Source organism: Mobula birostris, chromosome 9 (genome assembly GCF_030028105.1).
Source record: "Mobula birostris isolate sMobBir1 chromosome 9, sMobBir1.hap1, whole genome shotgun sequence".
Lineage (NCBI taxonomy): Eukaryota > Metazoa > Chordata > Chondrichthyes > Myliobatiformes > Myliobatidae > Mobula > Mobula birostris.
The window spans coordinates 3,476,203-3,489,734 of record NC_092378.1 but is presented as its reverse complement, the minus strand read 5'-3'; the positions used below and the strand labels follow the sequence as shown (position 1 = coordinate 3,489,734).

General features: G+C 45.2%; 1 protein-coding gene across 1 annotated transcript in view; it reads left to right on the top strand.

Moving 5' to 3' along the window:
- slc17a8 (solute carrier family 17 member 8) overlaps positions 1-13,532 on the top strand; it is a 90,735-nt gene that overhangs the window by 49,282 nt on the left and 27,921 nt on the right. Inside the window, exons 6-7 of the mRNA XM_072269313.1 lie at positions 5,827-5,913; positions 10,497-10,639. Coding sequence (XP_072125414.1) covers positions 5,827-5,913; positions 10,497-10,639 — 230 coding nt within the window. The remainder of the gene's footprint in view (positions 1-5,826; positions 5,914-10,496; positions 10,640-13,532) is intronic.

Here is a 13,532-nt window from a genome sequence, read left to right as displayed (position 1 = left end):
TCCAACGTTTTGTGTTTGTTGCTCTGGAAAACTCTTTCAGGTTTTGGACACCGTGGTGTTGGTTCCCAATGCGGATCAGAGTTACCTCCTCCTGGGGAAAGTGAACCAAGAGACTCTGAGAGTTTACTGCAGGAGAGTGTCTTGGTTCCAAAGCCAAGCTGCTCAGGTGCTGGTTAATGCAGAAGGAGTGGAGGTGTGGTGTTGGGAAAGGTCACCGAGAAAAGGTCTTTCTTTATCCAATAATCCAGTCTTTTCTTTGCTCAATTTCTTTCTTATTCTCCACTTCCACTTCCTTATTCACCGCATTCCTTCCCCAACTACACTTTACTATGAACCTCCTCCACCTGATAAACTGACCACTGAGTGTATATTCCTGCTCATCTGCTGCTAGACACCATCCACAACAAGCTTTGATGTGTTGTGGATTCAGAGATGATCTTCTGCACACCGTTGTTGTAACACATGGTTATTTGAGTTACTGTTGCCTTCCTGACAGCTTCAACCTGTCTGACTATCCTTCTCTGACCACCCTCATTAATAAAGTGTTTCCACCCACAGAACTGCCACTCACTGGATGTTTTTTGTGTATTGCACCATTCTCTGTAAACTTTAGAGACTGTTGTGTGTGAAAATCCCAGGAGATTAGCAGTTTCTGAGATACTCAAACCACCCTGTCTGGCACCAACAACCATTCCACGGTCAACCTCACTTAGATCACATTTTCTCCCCAATCTGATGTTTGGTCTGAACAATAACTGAACCTCCTGACCATGTCTGCATGCTTTTATGTATTGAGTTGCTGCCACATGATTGGCTGATTGGACGAGCAGATGTACACATGTAAAGTGTGTGTTATGTTTTATTTCCATATTTCAGGGTGGGTGCCTGGATGTGCTCTAATCAGTGGTGGTGGTGGCACATGTGCTAGAGGCATTTCCATCTACCTTCTCCGTCGGGAAGATGATGGAGAAAGACCCACACAGACATGGTTGGTGCTTTTTAAGCCAAACTGGAGCTGCTGCTCACTCGAGTAGGTTAAGGGACTCGGACAGTCTGCACTCCATGGCACAAAATCTCTGGGAAACAATTGCTGCGGCTACAAACCACCAGGAAATAACCAGCCAGATAATAATGCTATTGCAACAAAGTGCCAATCTGAAGAAAGCACAGTAGCGCCTCTACTTTATTAGAAGTTTGCGAAGATTTGACATGCCATCTAAAACTTTCATAAACTTCTATAGATGTGTGGTGGAGACTATATTGATGGGTTGCATCATGGCCTGGTGTGGAAATATCAATTCCCTTGAATGGGAATGCCTACAAAAAGTAGTAGATACGGCCCAGTCCATCACAGGTAAAGCCCTCCCAACCATTGAGCACATTTACACGTCACAGGAGAGCAGCATCCTTCATCGAGGGTCCCCACCATCCAGGCCATGCTCTCTTCTCACTGCTGCCATCAGGAAGGAGGTACAGGAGCCTCAGGACCCACCCCACCAGGTTCAGGAGCAGTTATTCCTCTCAACCATCAGGCTCCTGCAGTAAATAGGTTAACTTCACTCACCTCAACACTGAACTGTTCCTACAACCTATGGACTCACTTTCAAAGGCTCTTCATCTCATGTTCTCAATATTTATTTATTTATTATTTCGCTTGTGTTCTGTTATTTCTGTGCGCTTACTGTGAATGCCCGCAAAAATGAATCTCATAGTTGTATAGGGTGAAATATGCATATATACTTAGATAACAAATTTACTTTGAAGTTTGATGCTATCACCACAGCCAGTTCTCTGCAGCAATCTCTGACAACAGAACATAGCTGCACTGTTCATTTCCACCCTGTTCTCGACTGGCAGACATGAGGTAAATGTTTGCCTGGTAAACGGTATCTGATGGTAGGGCCGCCTGTTGCTATGGAGACTTATTAATATCGCTCCAAAACGGAAGCTTTTAATACAACCATTGCACATCTAACAATGGGTGAGTTCCAATTTAATCAGCAGTCAGCAATGAGACTCCTATGATGTTACAGAGAGATGAAATTTAAAGGTTTAATATTTTCTTTCACAATGCTGAGAGAACTTTGTCCTATCTGTTGTACACCTGAGTTGAAACAAACCCCTCCTGCCCCAGTTTCAAGTTCCTGGGTGTCAACATCTCTGAAGATCTATCCTGGGCCCAACACACTGGTACAAATACAAAGAAGATACAACAACGGCTATATGTCATTGCGAGTCCGAGGAGACTTGGTATGTCGCCAAAGACCCCAGCAGATTTCTGCAGACGTACCATGGAGAGAATTCTAACTGGTTGCATCACTGTCTGGTATGGTGGGGCCACTGCACAGGATCGGAAAAAGCTGCAGAAAGTTGTAAACTCAGCCAACTCCATCATGGGCACCAGCCTCCCCAGCATCGAAGTCATCTTCATCAGGCGATAGCTCAAGAAGGTGGCATCCATCATTAAGGGCCCCCACATGACCCCCTCTCATTGCTACCATGGAGGAGAAGGTACAGGATCCATAAGACACTCGATCTTTTAGCAACAGCTTCTTCCCCTCTGCCATCAGATTTCGGAACAGACTGTGAACCCATGAACACAACTTCATTATTCTTGCTTTCTTTTTGCAAGAATATTTTCATATCTATTTCTGACTGTAATTTATAGTATACTTTAGGCATTGCACTGTACTGCTGCCACAAAGCAACGAATTTCACATCGTATGTCAGTGATGATTCTGCTACGATCCAGCTGAGATGTAGGGATGTGTGGTAATGGAGGGAGTTGGTTTGATGTGAAGGTTCAGACAAGACACCGATGAATGGTGGTACAGGACTGAAAGGTCTTGACCTTTGACCTTCTCTTAGACGCCATTAGAAAAGGGTTTTTCTCTATGGAGCGAAGGGGAGGGGGGGTGACCTGCTAGACATGTACAAGTTGATATATAGATAAAGTGGGACAGCCAGCGCCTTTTACCTGCGGCAGAAATGGCTAATACAAGGGGGATTGAAAAGAGGCATAATTTTAAGGTGAATGGAGGAAAGTATGGGGGGTGTTGCCCATGTAAGTTCTTTACACGGGATGGTGTGTGAATGTAATGCCCTGCTAGGAGTAGTGGTAGAGGTAGATACATTAGGGGCATTTAAGAGACTCTTAGATAGCTACATGGATGAAAAAATGAAGGGCTATTTACTATTATTTATATATCTCATTTAGAGATACAGCATGGAACAGGCCCCTCAGCCCAACAAGCAGACCACCCAGAAACCCATCAACTTAACCCTAGCCTAATCACAGGACAATTTATAATGACCCATTAACCTACTAGCCTGTACACTTTTGGACTGTGGGAGGAAGCTGGAGCACCCGGAGGAAACCCATGCGGTCATGGGGAGAACATACAAACTCCTTACAGACAGTACTAGAATTAAACTGCGAACTCCAGGACACCCCGACATGTAATGGTGCTGTGCTAACCTCTACGTTACCATGGTGGTCCCATGGCTATGTGGGAGGGCAGGGTTTGTTTGATTTTGGATGAGGTTAATAGGTCAGCACAACAGTGTGGGCTGAAGCACCTGTATATTGTGCTGTAGTATTCTATTGTATGCTCCATGTGCAACTTCCCAACTCTCTCCACAGAGCTCTGCAATTCTCTTTCATGATCTGTAGTTACTTGTTTTATCCCAGCTCTTTGTTTTTAAACAACAGTGTACCATTTAGAGTCTTGTATTCTTCAGGTACCACTATACATCAATATTGTAAGATTGCACAGAAGGCACCTCCCATTCTCCACCCAGCTAACAAGAGTCACCTGTCACTCACTTCCACCTCATCACCTGCAGCCTATTTAAACCCAGCTCTCAGCCACAGACCTTTGTTCACTCATTGAACCAGCCAGCCTCAACTAGTTGCTCCTGGACTTTGGTTACCTTGTTGCTTGTTGGGTTAAGATTCTGTTCTTTCTTGTTTTGTGGCCCTTCATGGCGTGTTCTTTTGCAGTTTATTAGTAAAATATCATCCACTGCTAAATCATCTCCACTGCTCTGCTTTTGGGGCAAATGTCCTCTACATTTCTTGACAAATATCCCTTGAGATTTTTTTTGTATGCTAGGAGCACAATGATTGTTGATGTCATTAGTGAGGAGAAAGGACGCGTTTTCACTGGCAGGGATGTGGGGTATAACTTTAGTAGGGATCTGTGTATCTGGGGCTGTTTTCCTTAGCACAGACAGAGTGAAAAGTAGATTTAGTGGAGATATTCCAGGAACGAAAGTGTTAGTGTATGAGGAGAATTTGATGACTCTGGGATTGTACCCACTGGAGTTTAGAAGAATAAGGGGGGACCTTCTTGAAACCTATTGAATATGGAAAGGCCTAGACAGAGTTGGTGTGAAGGGAATGCTTCCTACAGTATAGTGGGGGAGTCTAGGAGCTGAGAGCACAGCCTCAGAATAGAGAGATGTCCATTTAGAACTGGGATGAGGAGATCTTCCTAGACTCCCCCAATACAGGAATCATCCTTTCCACATCTACTCTACCTAAGCCTTTCAGTATTTCTTTGTGATGTCCTGATGAAGGGTCTTGGCCTGAAACGTCATCTGTACTCTTTTTCCCAAGATGCTGCCTGGCCTGCTGAGTTCGTCCAGCGTTCTGTGTGTTTTGCTTGGACTTCCAGCATCTACAGATTTCTCCTCTTTCAATATTCAATAGGTTTCACAGAGATCCCCCCTCATCATTCTAAACTCCAGCAAGTACAGGCCTAGAACCATTACATGCTCCTTATACATTAACCTTTTCATGAGGGGTATCTTCTTCACTCAGAGAGTGGTGAGAGTGTGGAGCAAGTCTTCAGCAGAAGTGTTGGACGCAGGTTCGATTTCAACATTTAAGAGAAGTTTGGATAAGTACATGGATGGGAGGGGTAAGGAGGGATATGGTCTAACTGTGGGTTAATGGCACTGGACAGAAGGACAGAAGGCATGGATTAGATGGGCCAAAGGGCCTACTTTGCTGTAGTGCTCTATGACTCGATGACTGTGAGTAGTGCCAGTAAATGCTATTTGTGTAAATGGATACTGGATCAAAGATCAACTTTATCCACCATATACATTTACAGGTATCAGAAACTTGCTGTGGTGTGTTGGTCAGGGTGTGACATGCAACAAAAGCAACAATACCCAACTATTATAAAGAGTAAAGAATTATATAAAATAAAGTCAGAATTATGGATATTGATTAAAATGTGCATAAATATATAAATATCAGCATGTGTTTGCAATGTAAACAGCATTATAAGACATGGTTTGAAGTGTTTGTAGTGGTGTACGGTGATGGGGATAATAGATGGTTGGCATAGATAGGATTGCCCGTGCTTTATTGCTAGAGGACTCAGTAACTCTGTTCTATCAGAGCAGTGCTCAGGAAGTGTCGGAAGAAGTATGTATTTATCTTTCTATCTCCTCATCTATCTCTCTCTTCCTCTCTCTCCCCCCCCCCTCTATCTGCCTTCCTATTTGTCTGTATCTGTCTCTCTCTGTCTTTCTATCAATCTATCTATGTATCTTTCTATCCAGGCTAAGAGAGACGTTAATCTAGTCAATTTATGGATGGGGTGAGAATGTTTCCCTCTCCCGCTGTCCATCCACTTTCAGAATCAATCGACCCATGTGGTATGGTGGCTTCACACTGATCCTGTTTGGGTAATCGGTTGTGGGATAACGGTGATTTCCCACCGATCCTGTTTGGGTAATTGATTACGCGCTACGGTTATTTCTCCACGGAGCTGGGCCTTGCTCTCACCCTTTCCTATGTGTTTTCCTCAGGATCCTACGCGGGGGCTGTCGTGGCAATGCCTCTGGCTGGGTTGCTGGTCCAATACAAAGGCTGGTCTTCCGTTTTCTATGTTTACGGTGAGTCCCGGGAGAATCCAGCGGCTGCTAGTTCTGAAGCGTTTGCAAATCGATTTGAATGTTTCAGTTCAATTTCAATGATAAGAGAAGTTTGGATAGGTACATGGATGGGAGGGGTGTGGAGGGTTTCGGTCAAGTGTGGGTCAATGGCACTGGTCAGAAGGCATGGACTAGATGGGCCAAAGGACCATTTCTGTGCTGTAGTGCTCTATGCAGGTCAATACAACTAGTCAGAATAATAGCTTGGCACACACTAGATGGGTCGAAGGGCCTGTTTCTGTGCTGTAGTGTCCTATGACTTTGGGTCTAAATCCTTGTTGCTGAGAGCAGTTACCTTTGTATAGTGCTGGCGGAGTGGGAAAATTCATATTACTATCCTTGAAATTAATCTCTGTATCGATCTACCTATCTACGCCAGTCTATCTTCCTATTTTCCTATCCTTCTATCTGCCTGTCTGTCTGTTGTAGATGATTCGTCAATGGAACTAGTTTAGGAAATTCTCTACACAATTTGTAATTAATCGACGCTCACACTTTATTGTCTCTGCACAATAACAACAGAGCTGTGTTGACCCTGGACCAATAACTTAGGACATGAATTCTACAGTTCCCTCTGTACCAATGCTCACTCAGACCACTTCACAGAAACAGGGGAACTCCATTGGCTATATGATTGATCCTTTCTTCTCCCAGCCCGGCATGGGGCTTCTTCCTCGTGGTGTGATTCTCTGGAGTTATCACTGATAGCACAAATGAAGTGTCCACTTTTATATTCGTTCATCATTTCAGATGTAGTCTTCTAGTGTCACTGGATGCACATCACCTGGTTGGCCCTTAACACCTTTTTATTGGCTCTGGTTCAGGGCTACAACCCACATTGTTCTATGGTTTCTACTCCCCCACCCTCAAGTCTTTGTTTCTTTCAACTCTATTGGTCCTAACAAGCCAAACTAGGTGACTCAGACACACAGCCTAATGAAATTACAGATTGCTTCAGTTTGGCACTTTGCGTAATAAATGGCTAAAGAATGGTCTCAGGTTTAGCAGGTCATTTGCTCCACATTCAATTGCTCTGATTAGATGATCCCAGTTCAGTTCAGAGTCCACAAGGTGGATGAGTGGGGGGTAGGGGGAATGGCAATGACAGTCTCACAAGATGGGCATCTCCATCCCAACCTACTTGACCCATACAATTTCAGCATTTTCTTCCATATTTCAAATCCGCCATGGCCAACACTGTCTGTCTGTCTGACCTAGAAGGGAAATGCTTTCAGTGGTGTCCCCCAAAATCAGAAACCCTTGAGGAGGTCATAGTTTTGTGGGGTGTTGTTGGAATGGGTAACCACAATGAATTTTGTAGATGTCAAAGCCATTTTCCCACTCTGACAGCCACGAAGCTGGGTCAGGTCCTTGTCAGTTGTCAAAGCCATGCTGTAAGGTTGACTGGATGCCACCGTTGAGACATTCCCTGTGGGACGACGGAGGTCCCTGTGGAAGGTCAAACAGGAATGTTCCACAGCAGCAATTTCAGACTCTTATATAACCCCAAGAGCTGTCGTCCTCTTTAGCCACTGTTCTGATGGAAATAAAAAGTCAGTCCCTCATTGGGTCTAAAGCCCAAAACTCCCTCCTCAATAATACCTTCACCAGAAAAACTGCAGTAATTTATATAATTTGAAAAACCACTAACTTCTGAAGAACCATGTTAACATTATGGCAAAGAAAGCTCAGCAGTGACTCTACTTCCTCAGAAGGCTGAGGGAATTTGGCATATTGACTTCGACCCTCACCAATTCTTGTTCATGTACTATAGAAAGCATTCTGTCCAGGTACACCACAGCTTGGTATGGCAACTGCTCTGCACATGACCACAGGAAACTACAGAGAGTTGTGGACACACCTCAGCACATCTCGGCAGCCAGCCTCCCCTCCAAGGGATCAGTCTACACTTCTCACTTCCTCAGTAAAGCAGCCAACATAATCAAAGATGTCACCACTCTGGATGTTCTCTCTTATCTCCCTCCCATCAGGCAGAAGATTCAGCCACTCGAAAGGTGGAAATTTTAGTTGCTGTGTAAGCAAGTTTTGAAGTGACAGTTGGTAACTTTTTGGTTATAAGTAAAATTGTAGGCTGTTGTAGTCTGGCGTACTGACCTCTACTTTGCTGAGGCACAGCGTCAGCTCGCGGATACCTCCTCTTATTTACCCCTCCATCATGACCCCACTAAGGAGCACCAAGCCATTGTCTCCCACACCATCACTGACTTTATCCGCTCAGGGGATCTCCCATCCACTGCTACCAACCTTATAGTTCCCACACCTCGCACTTCCTGCTTCTACCTCCTACCCAAGATCCACAAACCTGCTTGTCCAGGTAGACCCATTGTCTCAGCTTGCTCCTGCCCCACCGAACTCATTTCTGCATACCTCGACATTGTTTTATCCCCCCTTGTTCAATCCCTTCTCACCTATGTTCATGAAACTTCTCACACTCAGAATCTTTTCAATGATGTTAAGTTCCCTGGCCCCCACTGCTTTATTTTCACCATGGATGCTCAGTCTCTATATACCTCCATCCCCCACCAGGAAGGTCTCAAAGCTCTTCACTTCTTTTTGGATTCCAGACCTAACCAGTTCCCCTCTACCACCTCTCTCCTCCGTCTAGCAGAATTAGTCCTTACTCTTAACAATTTTTCCTTTGGCTCCTCCCACTTCCTCCAAACTAGAGGTGTAGCTATGGGCACCCGTATGGGTCCTAGCTATGCCTGTCTTTTTGTTGGCTTTGTGGAACAATCTATGTTCCAAGCCTATACTGGTATCAGTCCCCCTCTTTTCCATCGCTACATCGACGACTGCATTGGCACTGCTTCCTGCACGCATGCTGAGCTCGGTGACTTCATTAACTTTGCCTCCAACTTTCACCTGCCCTCAAGTTTATCTGGTCCATTTCCGACACCCTTCTCCCCTTTCTTGATCTTTCTGTCCCTGTCTCTGGAGACAACTTATCTACTGATGTCTACTATAAGCCTACTGACTCTCACAGCTACCTGGACTATTCCTCTTCTCACCCTGTCTCTTGCAAAAATACCATCCCTTCTCGCAATTCCTCCGTCTCTGCCTCATCTGCTCTCAGGATAAGGCTTTTCATTCCAGGACGAAGAAGATGTCTTCCTTTTTTCAAGAAAGGGGCTTCCCTTCCTCCACCATCAACTCTGCTCTCAAACACATCTCCCCCATTTCACGCACGTCTGCTCTCACCCCATCCTCCCGCCACCCCACTAGGAATAAGGTTCCCCTGGTCCTCACCCACCACCCCACCAGCCCCCGACATATAATTCTCCGTTACTTCCGCCACCTCCAACGGGATCCCACCACTAAGCACGTCTTTCCCTCCCCCCCCCCCCCCTGCATTCCGCAGGGATCGCTCCCTACGTGACTCCCTTGTCCATTCGTCCCCCCCATCCCTTCCCACCGATCTCCCTCTGGCACTTATTCTTGTAAGTGGAACAAGTGCTACACATGCCCTTACACTTCCTCCCTTACCACCATTCAGGGTCCTAGACAGTCCTTCCAGGTGAGGTGACACTTCACCTGTGAGTCGGCTGGGGTGATATACTGCGTGCAGTGCTCCTGGTGCGGCCTTCTATATATTGGTGAGACCTGACGCAGACTGGGAGATCGTTTTACTGAACACCTACGCTCTGTCCGCCAGAGAAAGCAGGATCTCCCAGTGGCCACACATTTTAATTCCACATCCCATTCCCATTCTGATATGTCTATCCACGGCCTCCTCTACGGTAAAGATGAAGCCACACTCAGGTTGGAGGAACAACACCTTATATTCCGTCTGGGTAGCCTCCAACCTGATGGCATGAACAGTGACTTCTCTATCTTCTGTTAATGCCCCTCCTCCCCCTCGTACCCCATCCGTTATCTATCTATCTATCCATTTATTTATTTATCTATCTATTTATTTATTTAATTTTTCTTTTATTTCTCTCTCTTTTTTTTCTCTCTCTCTCTTTTTTCTCCTTCTGTCCCTCTCACTATAACTCCTTGCCTGCTCTCCACCCTCCGGGCTCCCCTCCCTCCTCTCTCTCCCCAGGCTTCCTGTCCCATGATCCTCTCCCTTCTCCAGCCTCGTATCCCTTTTGCCAATCAACTTTCCAGCTCTTAGATCTACCCTCCCCCTCCTGTCTTCTCCTATCATTTTGGATCTCCCACTTTCAAATCTCTTACTATCAGTTAGTCCTGACGAAGGGTCCCGGCCCAAAATGTCGACTGTACCTCTTCCTATAGATGCTGCCTGGCCTGCTGCATTCACCAGCAATTTTTGTATGTGTTGCTTGAATTTCTAGCATCTGCAGATTTCCTCGTGTCTGCATTGTAGGATATTGAAACTATTTTTTTTCTCCATATAATTACATGTCATTCACTTGGTATCACTTTATTGGAGATATTTCTCTTATACTAACTCAGTGCACTGTTGTCATGAAATGATCTGTATGGATGGTAGGCAGGACAAAGTTCTTCACACTACACGTGACATTAATAAACCAGTTTTATCTTTTCCCATTTTCCAGGTATGTTTGGGATGATCTGGTACATATTTTGGCTGCTCCTCGCTTACCAGAGTCCGGCAAAGCATCCGACTATAACCAGTGAAGAGAGAACATACATAGAGAGCAGTATTGGGGAGAGGGCGTCTCTCATCAATACCAGCCAGGTCAGACTGCAGCAAGCACCTACCTGTAGGAAAGATGCCGATAAGATTGAAAGAGCACAGAGAAAATTTACAAGGATGTTGCTGGGACTTGAGGACCTGAGTTATAAGGAAAGATTGCATTAATTAGGTCTTTATTCTTTGGAGCGTAGAAGGTTGAGGGGGGGGCTTGACAGAGGTGTTTAAAATTATGAGGGGGATAGATAGAGTTGATGTGGATAGGCTTTTTCCATTGAGAACGGGGGAGATTCAAACAAGAGGACATGAATTGAGAGTTAAAGGGCAAAAGTTTAGGGGTAACATGAGGGGGAACTTCTTTACTCAGAGAGTGGTAGCTGTGTGGAACGAGCTTCCAGCAGAAGTGGTTGAGGCAGGTTCGATGTTGTCGTTTAAAGTTAAATTGGACAGATATATGGACAGGAAAGGAATGAAGGGTTATGGGCTGAGTGCAGGTCGGTGGGACTAGGTGAGAGTAAGAGTTCGGCACGGACTAGAAGGGCCCAGATGGCCTGTTTCTGTGCTGTAGTTGTTATATGGTTATATAGTTAAATTAGGACTTTATTTCCTGGAGCGTAGGGGAATGAGGGGAGATTTGTTAGAGGTTTACAAAATTATGAAGGGTATAGATAGGGTAAATGCAAGCAGCCTTTTTCCACTGACGTTTGGTGAGACTAGAACTTGAGGTCATGGGTGGAGGGTGAAAGGTGAAATATTCAAGGAGAACCTGAGGGAGATCATATTCACTCAGAGGGTGGTGTTAGTGTGCAATGAGCTACCAGTGGAAGTCGTGGATGTGGGGTTAAATGCAACATTTCAGTGAAGTTTTGGTAGATACGTGGGAGGGGTATAGAGTGAGTAACACGTACTTTGTCACATCCACCTACCAACCCCTACCCCTCCGCAGGCTTCTCACTTCATTCCCATTCACCCGCTCCCTTACTGGTCCATTATTCCCCCTTCTGGATTCACCTATCTTCTGTAGCTCCTTCTCCACTGCTTCCCCCCACATTTTTTACACTGGATATCCCCAGTTCTGATGAAGGTTCTGGACCTGACACATTGACTATCCATTTCCCAGATACTGTCTGACCTGTTAAGTTCCTCCATCACTTTGTGTTACTAACGAATTCAGAGAACCCCCTTTTCCCAGAGAGGTGACAATATGGAGGCCAGTCCCATGGTGAATAGTTGAAGGGTCATGAGCTGACATTCATATTTTCCAATCACATAGAGAGAGGTTACTTGGCCCATCAAATCCATGCTAGTAACCAGCACAATCCGATCAATTGCATTCTCCAACAGTAAGCAAACAGACCTCCCAAGTCTCCCATTTTGGGACCTGGGTGGAAAACAGAGCAGCCAAGAGGAATTCAAATGGTTCACAGGGAGAGCATGCAGACTCCACTTAGACAGCACCAGAGGCCGCATCTGGAGCTTTGATACAGAGATTCTACCTGCAGTGCCACTGGTCACACGAGAGGGAAAAGACATAGGAGTAGAGTTAGGCCATTTGGGCCATCGAGTCTGCTCCTCTAGTCCATAATGGCTGATTTATTATCCTTCTCAACCCCATTTTCATGCCTTCTCCCTGTAACCTTTGATATCCTGACTAATCAAGAACCTATCAATCTCTGCTTTAAATATACCCAATGACTTGGTCTCCACAGTCATCTGGGGCAATAATTCCATAGATTCATCACACTTTGGCTAAATAAATTCCTCCTCAACTCTATTCTAAAGGGACAACCTTGTATTCTAAGGCTGTGCCCTCTGGCCCTAGATTCCCCCACTATAGGTGGTATCTTTTCCACATCCACTCTGTCTAGACCTTTATATATTCAGTAGGCTTCACTGTCACTGCTTATTCTTCTAAACTCCAGCAAGTACAGGCTCAGTGTCATCAAATGCACCTCGTACGTTAAAACTTTCATTACTGGGATCATTCTTGTGAACCTCCTCTGGACCCTCTCCAATGCCAGCACATCTTCTCTTAGATAAGGGATCCAGAACTGCTCACAATACTCCAAGTGTGGCCTGACCAATGCCTTATAAAGCCTCAGCATTACATCCTTGCTTCTGTATTCTAACCTCCTTGAAATGAATGCTAATATCGCATTTGCCTTCCTCGCCACTGACTCAGCCTGCAAGTTAACCTTTACAGAATCATGCACAAGGACCCCCAAGTCCCATTCAACCTCCTGTTTCCAAGTTTGCTCCCATTTCAAAGTTCAAAACGAATTTATTATCTAAGTATGTACATATATGTCACCCTATACAACCCTGAAATTTCTTTTCTTGTGGGCATTCACAATAAGTGCAAGAAACACAACAGAATCAATGAAAGACCACACCCAACAGGATGAACTGCAACCAATGTGAAAAATAAACAACCAAAAGAAATAACAATAATAATAAAATAAATAAATAAGCAATTCAGTGACGGGGAGAGTCCAGTTCCCCCCTCTGGTTCAAGAGGCTGGTGGTTGAGGGGTAATAACTGTTCCTGAACTTGGGGGTGTGGGTCTTGAGTCTTCTGTACCTTTTTCCTGATGGCAACAGTAAGAGGAGGGCATGGCCTGGATGGGGGGGGGTCCCTGATGATGGATATTGATTTCCTGTGACATTGCTCCGTATCGACGTGCTTAATGGTGGGGTGGGCTTTACCGGTGATGGACTGGGCCATATGCACTACTTTATGTAGGCTTTTCTGTACAAATGACAATGGTGTTTCCATATCAGGCCATGATGCAACCAGTCAATATACTCTCCACCACACATCTACAGAGGCTTGTCAAAATTTTAGATGACATGCTGAATCTTTGCAAAGGGCTGAGAAAGTAGAGGGGCTGTCACGGTTTCTTTGTAATGACACTTGTGTGCTGGGCCCAGAACAGAT